Genomic DNA, 15,838 nt, shown 5'->3' with positions numbered 1-15,838 from the left:
GGACTTGCTGGCATTTTAAGACTTGCTGGCATTTTAGGACTTGCTGGCGTTTTGGGACTTGCTGGCGTTTTAGGACTTGCTGGCATTTTGGGACTTGCTGGCATTTTAAGACTTGCTGGTGTTTTAGGACTTGCTGGTGTTTTAGGACTTGCTGGCATTTTGGGACTTGCTGGCATTTTAAGACTTGCTGGCATTTTAGGACTTGCTGGCGTTTTGGGACTTGCTGGCGTTTTGGACTTGCTGGCATTTTGGGACTTGCTGGCCTTTTGGGACTTGCTGGCATTTTAAGACTTGCTGGCATTTTAGGACTTGCTGGCGTTTTGGGACTTGCAGGCGTTTTAGGACTTGCTGGCATTTTGGGACTTGCTGGCATTTTAAGACTTGCTGGTGTTTTAGGACTTGCTGGTGTTTTAGGACTTGCTGGCATTTTGGGACTTGCTGGCGTTTTAGGACTTGCTGGCATTTTGGGACATGCAGGTGATTTGGGAATCCGCAGCGTTTGTGAATATGCAGCTCGTTTCTCCTCCTGCAAGTGTTTTTGGTCGATGCAGTGCGTTTGCCCCTGTCGGCCACTGTAATTCTCTACTGCTTTATCCTCCACATGAGGGTCATGGGAAAACTGAGGCAATCCCAGCTGATATTGGGCAAAAGTTGTGGTACCCCCGTTGCTTGTCCATCATGGGGCAAACATACAGGGACAAACATTCACTCTCACATTCACACCTGAACACAATGTTCAATTAACCTCTGCATGTGTTTGGACTGTGGGGGGAAAACAGAGTACCCAGAGACAATTCAGGCACACATGGGGAACACAAACAAACTCTGCAGAAAGGCCCTCAATTTTTGCTGCAAGGCAACAGTACTAGCCACTACCCCGTCGTGTCCCCCGTTATTATTTCTCGTCTTTCTCAATCATAAGTATTGATTTATATCTGCAATATACAATGATTGAAAAAAAATGTCAATTTGAAAATGGTGATGAGGGGATGATTTTCACTGTTCTCTGACATTTATTGGTAAAATAATCAAGAATCAAGAAGATCACTGGCAGTTTAATCGCTGTTGAAAAAAAAATCATTAGTTGCCTCTGAGGGCACAGTGTTTGCTTTGGATTCAAAAAGCTACAGGCTATGAAGCAAGTTTTGTGAGCCTGAAATCTTACACATCTTATTGGTAACCTTAGTCACCTGGGGTTGAAATATTAAGGTCATTCAGATGATATGAGGCAAGAAAAAATATTTGATACTATCTAGTACAGAATCCTGTACATAATCCTGTCAATGGTGTAACTATGTGTTCACTAAGCATGGTTGAGAATTTTCCATTTCACATAAAACCTTGAGGTTTAAGAATTCCACCACTGACAGGCCTATCCGTTTTCCCTCTTTAACCTTTTGTAATCAGGTCTAATCTTTAATCACAAGAAGGTTTCTTGACCTTTTTTGTCATCCTGGCATTTTTAAGAAGAGGTACAAATGTCTTGTGTAAGTGCAGTAATAGAGTTGCAAATATTTTCTTTGATATGTCGGACATAGTTTCCATTGTGCCCCACTAACCCAATGTCAGACAACTCAGAATATGAGAAGTCTATTTTACAGGCTTCAGGACTTTTGAGCAGGAACACTCTGTTCTCTGAGCAGTTACATGCAGTAACTGGTCATGTTTTTTTTCTACTGGAAAAAAAAAATGAATTCCTGTGGTTATATGATTGAATACAAAACACATCAGAGCCGACTTCTTAACAGTCTGACAGATGCTGCATATTAAGGCTCTGTGAGATGGTAATTACAATTCTATTTTTATATATGTATATATATATATATATATGTAGTTAAGGCAAATACTTCTATTTGTGACCCCATCTATTTACATTAAACGAGGATAATGTTCATCATTGTTGCCTTGGAGTCTCAAAATTGCAAAATTATGGTTTCACAATACAAGCCCTTGATTTCTACAAATAGGACCAATGTTACAAAAATGTGGGCGTATAATTATAAAGCAACATAAATGTGTTTTATTTATATCAAAAAACAATTTGTTTTTTAATTTCAATCTCAAATGAATGTTTGTAAACATTAACTGTCACATGTTTCATTGACATTAAAAGGACTGTTTGATATTTAAAACTGTGACAACCGAATTAATACATAAAATGCTTTTGCATTTCAAACCGCCAAACTGCATTTGAAGAGTCTGTAATGCACACACTATCTCACGGAAATAATAAGATTGAGCTTGAAATTTGACCATCAGGAAAAGCAGCAGACACTATGAAATATCTGTATCTGTGTATCTGAACTGACTGAGCAGCATTGACAAGACAACATTTTGCAGCTTATCACGTGTTTTCTCCATAGACTTGGCCCAACATGTTTCTATTATGAACAACACACACACACACACAATATGCAAATTAGTGTCCAGTGTGTCTGTGAATGAATGACATGAACTGGTGAATTTCTGTTGCAGCTTATTTATTAAAAAAAGGTACATTTTTATGTTTTTAAGTATGAACTGGCACATTACTGATGACTGTTACCTCTTTCACTCTTTCAATCGGTTGATTTCCTTTTCTTTTATTGCCTTCTTGATATGGTTGTCTTAAAGGAAGTTTTAGAGGTTAAATAATGGTCACAGCCATGCAGCAGCTCCTCTGCTGCTTCAGGGGCCTGTGCAATCTCCAACATGGTCCCCAGGGCACGGGAGTCGCTTGTTAATCTGGTTTTATCTTCTACCTCCTTCAATAGAACTTTAATTGTCTTGAACATAAACACCAGTCCCTATTACTTGTCTGGTCTCATGGCTAATTTACAACTGTATGGGAGAAAGTGTATTCCCTGTTGCCTGGCATGCACACCTTTACATGTTTAAACAACACATCTTGGCAATATATGAATCTGGTGTTCTGCTGCATATCAAGCCTGTAATGTGTCTAATATAAAAACAGCAGTCATATAGTGTAACTATATTGTATGATTAATTCATTAATTCATTCATTCCATCACCTATCCTGTTCTGGGTAGCAGGGGAATGCTAGAGCCAATCCAAGTGGCAACTATGTTTTGCAACTGAAAATTCACAGAGACGTCACCAGCACATGCACAACCTCATCATGTTTACCAGTCTGACCACAAGGCCAACATATGGAGAGAACCATTCACAATGTATACATGACTGTGCTATAACACATCACAGCAGAACATAAAACAAGATAACATAACACAACATAACATAATAGCACATAATATAACAACACAACACAAAATAACATAACATAACATAACATAACATAACATAACATAACTGTGATGTTCAGTTGTCCCCTCTTATTTTGAAGTCTTTTTTGTCCCTCGTCTGCGTGCTCTTTACTTTTCCCTTCCGTGATTACCCGATCTGTTTCACGTGTGTCTTGTTGGTCTCAGCTGTTTGTCGTTTTCCCTGATTCCTTAGTGTATATAACCGCTCCCATTTCCTGTGTCTTGTTGTGAGTTCGTCTTCGTCCGTCGCCACATCAACATTTACTTTTTTAGCTCTCCCCATTTCTTGTGGATCATTTTGTAGATTATTGCACGTGTGTGCTTCTGAGAATCTGCTAACTCCTATTTTCCTGTTCCAGTAAAAGTCTCCTGTTACACGTTGATCCCGCGCCAGCACTTTTTGTGCCTATTTAAGGATCTACATGCCATATCACCTATTCAGCGTCTGTTCCACGTCGATCTCGTGCCGGCGGCTCTCCAGTCGCTTAATTGAGGATCGTAGTGCCTATTACTTGTGCGTGTAAAGGAAAAATAAAACTTTTTACTTACCACCGTCTTGCATCTGGGTCCAGTCCTGTCCGTGATAGAACAAACTCACCAACTTTATGGACCCAGCAGACGGTGGTAAGCGGGAAGCCGTCATCCTGCGGCAGGAGGAGCACATCGCCCCGAACAGCGCTCATCTGGAGGGCTTGGGGCACAACATTGGAGCAGATGGCCGTCCATCACGCCGCTATGTTCCGCTCGCTGAGTGAACAGCTCTCCACCATCGGTGTGCAGCGCACCACCATGAACTCTCCGCCTCGCACTCCACAACCCGCTCCTGCACCACCGCCTCCTGCCGTCACAGCCACTGCCCTGGCCATGCTTCAGCAAGCGCACCCAGGATACTTCAAAGGTAACTCGGGTGACTGCCACCTTTTTTTGGCTAAGTTTAGCCTACAATTTGAACTGATCTATACTGCCTTTCCCACAGAACGGGCTGGAGTAACCTATGTCATTTCCCACCTCATGGATAGAGCTGAAGCATAGGCTATAGCTGAATGGGACAAACAAACCAGTCCTGAGAACCCTCGAGCAGTACCCTCCACACACACCACACCGGGGGTTTCCTCCATTTCTGAGGAACCCATGCAGGTTGGCAGGACACATCTCCGCCCATCTGAGCGTAGTCGCCGCCTCTTCGGAGATCTTTGCCTGTATTGCGGAGGTAAGGGACATCTGAGGGCGGACTGCCCAGTAAAAGGGAAGGGCTCACCAGTAAAGAGAGCACTGGTGACCTCCACCATCATTGCCGAAAGTCTCTCTTTACCCAAGTTCAGAGTCTCCATCTCCACACCACACCATGTTCAGCATGATCTGCACACACTCATCGACTCAGGAGCCGACGCTAGTTTCATCTCGGAACAACTAGCCAAGGAACTTAAGGTCCAGCTGCAACCACTGTCACCACCACTGGAGGCGCATGCCTTGGATGGCAGCCCCATCGGAAGGGTCAGCCACCGAACGGGTCCGGTTCTCCTGACCTAAGGAACTTAACGATTCCATCCACCATCTCATCCTGGGGCATCCTTGGCTCCAGCATCACAACCCCGTCATTAACTGGTCAAGTAACACTATAAATAATTGGGGGAAGGGCTGCAACCAGGGGTGTATTTCATCTGTTTCTCTGTCTTCTCCCCCTAGATCTCGGGTGGTTGCTGCCACGTCTCTTCCGGCTACCGTCCCGGACCTGTTCCAGATTCCCTCCTGTTACCATGACTTGGTGAAGTTTTTAGCAAGTCCAAAGCTACTGCTCTCCCTCTGAATTGTCCCTATGACTGTGCGATAGAGCTCCATCCCGGTTCCATTCCTCCCCATGGTTGTCTTTTTTCCCTCTCTCAACCCAAAACTACTGCCATGAACAAATACATTCAGGAATCCGTCAAGTCCTTCTTTTTCACCGGCCGGTGCAGGCTTCTTTTTTGTGGGGAAGAAGGATGGCTTCTTACGTCCATGTATTAATTATTATGCCCTCAATAACCTTACCATTAAGAACCGTTACCCCTTTCTGTTAATGTCATCAGCATTTGAACTCCACAAAGGAGCTGCCATCTTCACCAAGCTCGATCTCCGTAACGCATATCATTTGGTTCGTATCAGGGCGGGCTACGAGTGGAAGACAGCGTTTAACACTCTGTCTGTCTTCCAGTCGTTCGTGAAGGAGGTCCTCCGCAATATACTTAACATCTTCGTCTTCGTCTACCTCGATGACATTCTCATTTGTTCCCCTGATCAGTTCACCCACACCAAACATGTCCATCAGGTGCTGGAGAGACTGTTGCAGCACCACCTGTACGTGAAGGCAGAGAAGTGCGAATTTCACGCCCGTTCGGTTTCCTTCTTGGGGTTCATCATTTCACCAGGAGAGATCCAGGTGGACCCCGAGAAGGTTCACATGTGCTTGGTTTGGGGCATGCTTCGAAGTGGTCTTGTCATCCGGGAGAATCACGCACCACTCAGCTTGTGGGTCTGCGCTTCTGGTGGCCAGGGATACGCCATGACGTCAAGGAGTTTGTGGCGGCCTGCCCGGTCTGTGCCACATGTAAGCCTTCCCATGCCCAGCCTCATGGGAAGCTCCTTCCTCTGCCTGTACCATCTCGACCCTGGTCCCACATCTCCCTGGACTTCGTCACCAGGTTGCCACCATCGGAGGGTAAGACCTGCATTCTGACTGTGGTCGATTGGTTCTCTAAGATGGCGCACTTCATTCCCCTGGCCAAGCTCCTGTCCGCTAAGCAGACGGCAGAGGTGATCCTCAGGGAATTGTTTATGCTCCATGGGCTGCCTGTGGACATCGTCACAGATTGCGGCCCCCAGTTCATCTCTTGTTTTAGGTTGTTGAGTTCTGTCTTCTTATCGGGGCCCGGTCCAGTCTGTCCTCCGGTTATCATCCGCAGTCCAACGGTCAGTCGGAAAGACACAACCAGGAACTTGAGACGCTCCGTTGCCTGGTATCTGACACCCCAGCATCTTGGGTCAAGGCTCTTCCCTGGGTAGAATATACCCACAACTCTCTGGTCTGTTCGAGGACCTCGAGGACCTCTGACGAGGTTATTAGGTTATGTCTTCTTACCGTTGTCTGTTGTCTCATTGGTTTATTTGTTTGCTTGATTACACAACAACATCAGACTTTGTAACCTAGGACTTGAAGAGGATTGAATATGTAGATTGATTAACTGAGAAATACATAATTTAAGTTATGAGAACACTTTTTATTCTTTATATTTCTACTAGGAACTGGCCACTCATGAAGGATTGTTTATCTTTGGTTGGCATACAGTATGTGCTTTCCATCCATCTGTATATGTACCACAAACAAATGTATTTAGAAACCTTAAATTCAACTAAAGGATGGACTTATTAGGTTTGTAGTGATCAAAGGCCAAAGGTTGTGTGATATCCGTGAGTGATATATATGAGGAACACCTGAGTTTACTTATGTCACAAACCTACAAACATACCTGGACAAACTAATGAAGTAATCATAATTATGTATGTGAAGTACAACAAAAAAGACACTGGAGGGTGTGTTTTCACATATGTCATAGATAAGGAGCAAATACTCATAATGTAATTCAATTCAAGAAAGAAATGCTTCCTTTTCTTCTTTTTTTTGCTTTACTCCATGACACTGAATCCGACTTTGCCTCTAGTGAGAGCAGATTTTTATTAGAGTTTCAATCTGAGACAATGTGGACTCTGACCAACACAAATTCACATATAACCTAAAAGCTTAAAGAAGAAAGGAGATTCCTCATTGTTGTACTAAGTTAAACAATAACTGACCCTGAAAATCGCTACCATTTTTTTCCTTGACATTAAAGGATGGTGGTAAAAGATGTTCTGCACTTTGGCAGGAAGCAAGTGTAGGGAGTGGAAAACTGCTGATACTTACAAAAACTGAGATTGATTGAAATGGCATCTTGAGTAGACATGGGACGAGATCACAAAAGTGCAGAGAAGCTAGAGACAGTTTGGATTTTCTTGGTCAGATTTTCTTTTATTGTCTTCAGCAGTGCGGCAAAGAAAAATGAAACATAAATGTCGCAGTGACTTTTTAAAAATTATAATAAAGCAAATTATATCTTACTTTTTATTGTTTCAAGATTATGATGCCAGAGCACTTAACATTTGATGACAACCCAGCTTTTTCAGCTTTTCTTGAGTAAAGTTAAAAAAGTAACAGTATATACTCAGGGGAAAACCATTTGTAAGCTGCACTGGTTGTGAGTAACAACAATACAGTTCAGATTATACATAATGTATGTCTCATTTTGTCAAGACCTGCAGCTGTGTTCAGTAAGAAAGACCAAGAAAAAACAAAAAAACATGGGATGTTATGTTCAGTTTGAAAAATGAAATCATTACTGCGGCGCATATTGTAATAATACATTTGGCTAATTGGTTTAATTTCTTGATGAATATGAATCATTTCAGGGAATGAACATGTTTCAGCACTTGGGGGTAACCGGTTCTTATTTGTAAATAGTTTGTTGAAGGCTAATTAGGTGTCAAATGGGAGTCCGCGCACTAATGGTTAGTAGTCAATCATAGGAGGATTTTAAAAGTGACTGATATTAACTACTCATCATCACAGTGGTGCTTAGGTGGTCCATGGCACTCGACACAGGTTCAACATATCAACCAAATACCAAATTATCAGTAGCATTTTTAATTTTTTACCCAAATTTGCTTCCCACAAAATACAGAATTGATGGGAGTGTGAAGCAGCTCCTCCATCACAAGTCTCCACCTCATTAAAATCATTTACTCTCTCTCAGCACATTAGAAAGCTGAGCGTTAAAAGCTGGGCATAAAAGAGCAGATGAAGTGGACAATCTCCACACACTTGTGCATGTCCTATAAAACGATTCTGCAGTCATTCATGTGTTTCAACTCACTGTCACCACCACTTGAAAACGAGGAGGCAGCTGATTGAGTTTGTGTGCTTAAATAGTCATCACTATTCCATGTCATACTGATACTGACCTTTCTGTCTTAAGGTTAAGCCACTCATTGGTAATAAGAAAAGAATATTGTTCTAATGCATAACTTAGCTGATGGATGAGATTATTTAAATAATAATAAAATAGTAGTGTTTTTATGAAAACGGATTAATTAACCAAAAAGTAAAGATTATTATTCCTTTTACAGGAGAATATGACATAATTGAGACTGTATGCAGGAATTACGACCTATGTCTACGTTTTCAAAACCAGCGCCCCTAGCAGTTGTATACATGACAGAAAAACTTATCAATATATGAAAATATCAAAGTTTCATGGCTACATCCATACTGCACCATTTTTTTTTTTTAAACACTGCTCCTGATACACCTGACGTCCACATTAAAGCAGGGCTTTAAAGCCCAAAAAATGGTTAAGTTTGCCTCCGTTTTCCTGTTTTCTTGTGTTATTATTATATTATTCACCTCAGCACTGAAAGCAATAATATATGCAGAGGAAACACTATTCTCCTCATTCTTTTTGAACATGGAACAAGACATTCTTCCACAAAAAAACAAGAGAGGGTAAAAATATAAATTGAATAAGGGACAAAGGAAAGTGTTGTTCTTCTGCACAATCAGTTAAAGTAAGTTACAGTTAAAGTTCAATCTTTCCAATTTATTGTCCACTGCTTTTTGTCCTGCTATAATTCCCATGACCCCATAGCCTTATCTGCATATGATTTTTGTCATCTGAGGTTGAAGTAAAAACTCTTCCAGACACAACTTCTTAAGCTGTTTCCCTTTGTGATCATCCGTTCAGCACTGCTCACAATTGCCCTCCATTTTTGGGATAAGGACTGAGAACAGCTTGTGTGTTGTTTTTACTGACAAGGAACAGGATTTAACAGGAATAAGTCAGAGTGCCCCTGCTGAAGTTCATTCATTCATTCATTCATTACCTACCTCTTCATCCTCCACATGAGAGTTGCGGGGAGCTGGAGCCACTTCAAGTTGAAAAGCAGGGTGCACCCTGAACAGCTCACTCTCTCATTCACCCTTAGGATCAATTTAGAGTGTCCACTCTGCATGTTTTAGGACTGTGGGAGGAAACCCACGCACACACAGGGCAGAACACGCAAACTCCTGATGCAATCTTTTTGCTGTGACATGCGGCCCCTGCTGGCATTACTCTTTAGATTAAGTTGAGTTTGGGCAGATCATTACAAACAAATAAAAAAATGGTCCTTATGTTCTCACCTTTATTCTAAGTGTGTATTTAATGACAAGCTTGACCAGCTTTCCTCTCCCCTATACTCTGTTTTTTGTTGTGGGATTTAGAGGCAGCGTCTGCAGTGCCTTGGGTCTCCAAATCCTGGCAACAGACGCTTTTGTTTGCCGGTCAGCAAAGACGTAGACCCGACCTGGAGGAGGCTCTCAAACTTTCAAAGAAAGATGGATTATGGGCATTAAAATAGAGCCATGCACCTGACACCTAACATTCTAAACAATGGACATTTTTAGAATCAGCTACTGCACCAAATGTCACTTGAAGGAGATGCTGAGTTGCTGAAGTTATTTTCCTGCACAACAATGAACTTTTTTGGGATGATAAGAGTCATTTTATTTAACAGTGATACCATGAGATTATAGAATTATGTTGACATTTGTCTAGTCCACAAACAGAGAACATTTGACGTCTGAAGTGTTTTTTTAACTACATGTTTATTCACCCACGTTTATTGAGTGTCTGCTCAGACTCTGGTGATAGTTGTATCACTTTCCCTCAGCATTGGCTTTTTCCCCTCCTCTTGTATCTTCATTAAGTGAAGTAGCTTAACCTTGGCATAAGCATTATTTCCTCACCCAATTTGAAACCACTTTACTTTACTTCAGTGGCTCAGTTTGTGCCTCACAGGGCTAAATTGTATCCACTTCGTACTGACTTTTAAAAAATGTAGGCCGTCCCTGAAATTTGCTTTGAGTTCAGCCTGAACTCACCTTTAAAGTCATATCTGTAATTATGATCCTATAATAGCATTTCTTCTGCAGTGTAAAATATGTTAGTATTATTATTATTATTATTATTATTATTATTATTATTATTATTAATAATAATAATAATAATAACTGTTGTGTAACTGCCACTTGAGATATTTATTGCCACTCCAGATAAAAAAAAATCTCATCTCAGACCATCTGAAGGTATTGATGACATCACCAAGAGAATTTAGGGGAAGATATAACAGATTACAACTTTTATATCATATTGTATTACTGATAATGCTGCTTTTTTATAGTGGAAATAAATTATTTATTTATTTAGTTAGTTATTTATTTAACTATTATCTGAAATGAACTTGAAATCAATATTAGAAAATTTCTTTGTGACCAATATTTAGGGAGATTTGGGAAATTAACTTAGTTCAAATGTGTGCTCTTTTTGTCATCCTCTTTTTTTTCTCCTTTTTTTGTCCAGACATGAGATATTTAAAGGCCATTTTTCACATCCCTGCCATGTTTCCGATTTATAATAAAAACATTGTGAAAATAATTGTGAGTTGTGCCTCTAATTGATCTATTTTGCATGTCTGTACATACACATTAGTACAGAGGCAACGAATGCAAGTAACAGCTGTGGCCTTTCTATTCTGTTACAATTACAAGTCAACTTTTAAAAAATTGTGATGAATAATTGCTCTTAAAAAAAAAGCAGGGAAAAACACTTTGCTTTGTCCTCGTGTGTGTCACCACCTCCCTAACAACCTAGTATGTGCTCGACGTGTAATTAATATTCAGAGGGTGTAAATTCAGATTTTTCACTCTGTGACATTTTCCACTCGTGATCACAAACATGCTTACTCATTTCTTTCCCACAAATAACCATTTATTCTTCACACATTTACTGAAAATTACAGTTTATTGAAAGGACACAGAAAGGTCAGGTAACACAGGTACATGTAGCTAGGGGTTACTACTCAGTGCATGGCACATTCTCAGGGAGACGACCCATTGTGAGTCTTTGACTCTTTGCCTCTGGAGTGTTAAAGGCAGGAAGAGTGCTGAAATATTAAATGTTGAACAGTTGGCCAGCCAACTTGAGCCTCTATATTTCAAAATGTTGAGGAGTAAATTAACCGTGCTACAATGAGTGACAAACAATATTCTAAGTTGGGTTGAAGGAGTAGGAAGAGTAGTAGTATAGTAATAACAGTAGGGATATTTTTTTAGTGGTCAATTGGTTTATACTTATCACAGGATACAGTGTCAGACCTCACCAGTGCAAAGGGATTTTTCTATAAAGATCACACATTTAAGAAAGCAGTGTCCTCACTCAGAATAAAATTCAGATAAGTAAACAACAAATGAACAATCATGAAACAAGTTACCAGTGCCATTGCTACCTTTTTAAAAAGAATTTCTAGAATGCATGCCATTTTACTATGGTGGTTTTCAGATGACATTTCAAAGTTTGACAATTCCAGTGTCTCAGCTTTCGCAAACAATGCTGATATGCATATGTGTATGTGTGTGTCTGTGTGTGTGTGCGTTTGCATGTTTAAAAATGTGTGTGTGTGTGTGTGTGTGTGTGTGGGCGCACATAGTTTTTGTGAGAGTGCGCAAGTGTGTGCTCTTAGAACGATCCTTCGGGCAATGCAGGAGCTCCACTTTTTGGATGATTGGTCGTCCACTCAGTTGTATTTATGTGGCTTTGTCTTTTTGCTGCTGCTGCTGCCTCCTGCTGCCTCCTCACTGTTACCCGAGAGCTTTGTGTTGAGTTTTCCAGTCTGCGCTTGGATCTTTTGCTGCTCAGAAGATAACAATTTGTGAGAGACAGAGAGAGACAGAGAGACAATCTGCACAGTAGAAGTTTAAAAGACATATACCTATATTTTCATGTATACAACTTTAGCAAATACACTAAAACAAAGTGACAGGTGTCAACTTTATGTAATCATGCTGGTAGAATGTCAATATCATTATTAAGTCTGTTTTTGCTGGAACTGCACATGAGAAATAGGTGAGGCGCGGACCCTCAAAACTAGACACGGGAGATGAGCATGAGATGTGCAGTGTCAGTTTTATTTTGCTTTTATTACTGCATGGGCAGTGTCTTTGAGCTGACACTTGAGTTGATGTTTATGGAGTTTAGAGACCAACTTAATGCACAGCTTTGGGTTACGCTGTTCAATTGTTTAATTCTAAAAGCTGTACCATTTGGGGTGGTTAGGTAAAAAAAGGATATGGCTTTAGAATTTGAAGATGTTGAGTAAAAAGCAGTATTAAGCAAAATTATGTCACATCTAACCATGATACTGAAAAATGTCCCAAACGTAGGACTCCTCCTCTTAGCCCCTCCCTTCAGGCCATCAGGGAACAACCTGAATAGACGTACATCTCTACTTCAAAATGTGAAATGCACACTTCGGCTGGTTTCTCCTTTGGATGCTGTAGAAACCAAATTATTCTTAATTTTAACCAATTATGTATATAATTACTGCCAATAAATTTGTCTAAGTGTTACAAACTGAACCTTTAATTTTCAGTTGTTTTGGGGGCAATCTAAATAGCAGCAGCTTCATTTTTTCTGTGTTTATTACATTTCTGTGAATTATGTTTCTATTCTTTGTAAATTTTACATTTTATATATAAAGTTTCGGTACATGTGACATCTACTGCACATCCGTTGTGAGGGTCTAAGTATAGAGGGTGTCACTTGCTGTAGAGACTGTAAAGCCCTTCAAGGCAACTATGTTTGGGATGTTCTATGTGCTATATAAATAAAAGTGACTTGACTTGACGTGACTTGAAAAAAACAAAAGCTGAAGAAAGAAAGTGACAGAACATGTAACTCTTCTCAGAGTGGCTTCAAATGACCTTTGGCTAAAGGTTAATGGTAAATACAACCTTGTCAAAATGTGTTAGTTAATGAAGTCTTGACTTTTAACGGTGTGGCATTTATTGATTACAGTACAACTGAGCACATGTGAGTTACACTTGAATAAAATCACACAAATAAAAGCAATTAAATTACTGATGTGATGGGAAACTGACAAGAGTTTGAAGAGCAACACTGATGGCAGTCTGTTTACAGATCAGTGGCACAATTAAAGACAATGCACTTTAAGTAGTTATGTGTGTATGTGTGTGTGTGTGGGGGGGGGGGGGGGGGGGACTTTTTTTGTTTTAGTTTTTTTGACAATTTCCTTGTAACATTTGAAAGAGGAAATTATTGGGCCATGGTGTTTTTCATTAATGAAAGCAATCTTCTGTGGCATTTTGAATAATTTAAGCCATTCTGGCAATGACATGTTTAAGCTGTACACAGGCACTAAAAACCAATTCCCTTGGCAAAGCATCTGTTTTGTGTTTACCAATGTCACTTTGGAGAATGCCTTACAGCTTCCTGGCTGTTTGCAAATGACAGAGTTACACATCACTCTGCCTGGCAGTGGGTTATTGTATTCTATTATATTGTATTGTATTGTATTGTATTGCATTGCATTGTATTGTGTTGTGTCTCTGCTTGCTTAAGAAATACAAATAGTCCATGTGCAACGCCATTTTATCCCATCATGCTCAGGATCATGACATTTAACTCTGAAACTGACCATAATCAGTTTCAGAGTTGTATGATATTTGCATGATATTATGATAAAATCAGTGCATCACAGTAAATGTCAGGTCAGGTGCTGAAAGCTGAAGAAACAAGTCAATTATGGTTTCAAACTAGGCAGAAAATGACCGGCACTTTTTGAAATAAAACATTCAAAGCAATTATATGTGTGATAGATCAAAACATTTGGTGGGCTACTGCCATTAAAGATAATTATATGATAATAATGTTATCATATAATTATCTATTGGAAAATACAATCACCATTTCCAGAAAAGTTTGGACAATTTGATGGAGAAAATTAAAGAAAAGAAAGATTTTCAGTTTTTTCACTGACAAACCATATATGTATTTGGCAAATACATGTATACAAAAATGTGAAGGCTATGACACAAGCTGGGTCAATCATGGGTCATAGCTCATGTTAAAATTCAAAGTTGGCAGTTCAAAAACAACGTTTCTCAGTGAAATACTGAACAAAATGTAATGTTGGTCTTTCATCATCTGTCTTCAATTGAAAATGTATGGCACATTATAAAGCATCAAATAGTCAGACTTTGTGCAGCACAAATAAACATTTACATGTAAAAATTAGTATCTTCAATTCCTAACTGATTAAAAGTATAATTACAAGAAAAGGTGATGTGAAGGTGAAATGGGTTGCAGGCATCACTTTCTAATTTATTTTTTATTTTATTATTCAACAGTTAAATTTAACAGTAAAAATACTATTTTCTTTGTCCTTCTGTCTGTTAAAAACAGACTCTAGTGAATTAATGAATTGCAATAGGTTGGTTTTATGGCATTTTAGAAAGAATCCCAACTTTTGGGAAAATGGGGTTTGTAATATAAAACTTAGGTTTGCATTAAATATTTTCCCTATGGGAAAATTGTCAGTGAATATGTGGGTGATAGCAAGAAGATGGCATCCTTTTATTTTGTGGGGGAAGAAAATAAACAAAAAAACTGATGGCTTATATGAAACATTTTTTTTTTCTTCATATTTCAGGCAGTGTGCTTCCTTTTGCACAACTCTAATGATTTCAGGAATGTCAGAGATGAACAATGTGCTTATATGCTCTGTTCTTTGAGAATTTCAGGGTTTGCTGACGTGCGCTCATGTTATATTTTTAACTTAAGAAAGAAAAAAAACTCAGAAGTCATAATGATGGGTGCAGGCAGACAACCAGCGTATGAATAAAGGCTGTAAAGAAGAAACTGTATTAACCGAGCAAGATTCTATTTCACTCCGTGTTGTTGACTTGCTCATTAATTTGCCTGAAAAATCCACTGTGGGAATGTGGTTCTGGTCTATCAGGCTATCAATGTTATGGCCACATCAATGAGAGCCTCTCCTGATGAGTCTGCCAGAGCAGACCCAGTCAATAGATGATTGCTTATGGTACAATGTATCTCAGCTAAAATGTGCACACATTGCTCTGTTTCTTTGTGCTGGTCAGAAACACAACATCCACAGCCTTTAACGTAGAGACAAATGCCATTCAGGTCCGTTGTCTCTCTCACACTACATTATAATGAAGGTGGAGCAGTGACAGGAATGAGGAGCCACTTTAATGCGGATTGATTCAAAGAGACTAGAATGTTCATCATTACTAATCAAACTGTTCACTACACCATGAATGGCAAGTGCTGTGTACCAGCAGACAGCAGGGAACGAGTTTATTATAGATACATTAACGGAACACAAAGAGAAAACAACATAAATAAATAGAAAAGTAAAAGGAAAGAAAGGAAAGAGTCTTTACATGAATCACTTCCTGCTTGTGAAGGATATTACTGATCCTAGTAATAATAATAATAATAACTATCATTATTATTATTGTTGTTATTAATATCAATGTCAAAGTAAACTGCCTCATTACTTAAAAAAAAGCTGTTACCAATAACTCTCACGAGTCTTTCCGGCACAAAAAAACTTGTAGTAAAGTCAAATCTATATCCATTTGTTAA

General features: G+C 39.6%; 1 protein-coding gene across 1 annotated transcript in view; it reads right to left on the bottom strand.

Annotated features, from left to right (window-relative positions):
- Positions 1 to 11,122: 11,122 nt before the first annotated feature.
- Positions 11,123 to 15,838, bottom strand: part of luzp2 (leucine zipper protein 2) — a 121,893-nt gene continuing 117,177 nt past the window's right edge. The window contains exon 12 of the mRNA XM_058630384.1: positions 11,123 to 12,056. Coding sequence (XP_058486367.1) covers positions 11,943 to 12,056 — 114 coding nt within the window. The 3' untranslated portion in view covers positions 11,123 to 11,942. The remainder of the gene's footprint in view (positions 12,057 to 15,838) is intronic.

Source organism: Solea solea, chromosome 5 (genome assembly GCF_958295425.1).
Source record: "Solea solea chromosome 5, fSolSol10.1, whole genome shotgun sequence".
Taxonomy (NCBI): Eukaryota; Metazoa; Chordata; class Actinopteri; order Pleuronectiformes; family Soleidae; genus Solea; species Solea solea.
This window is presented reverse-complemented; position numbering and strand designations above follow the sequence as displayed.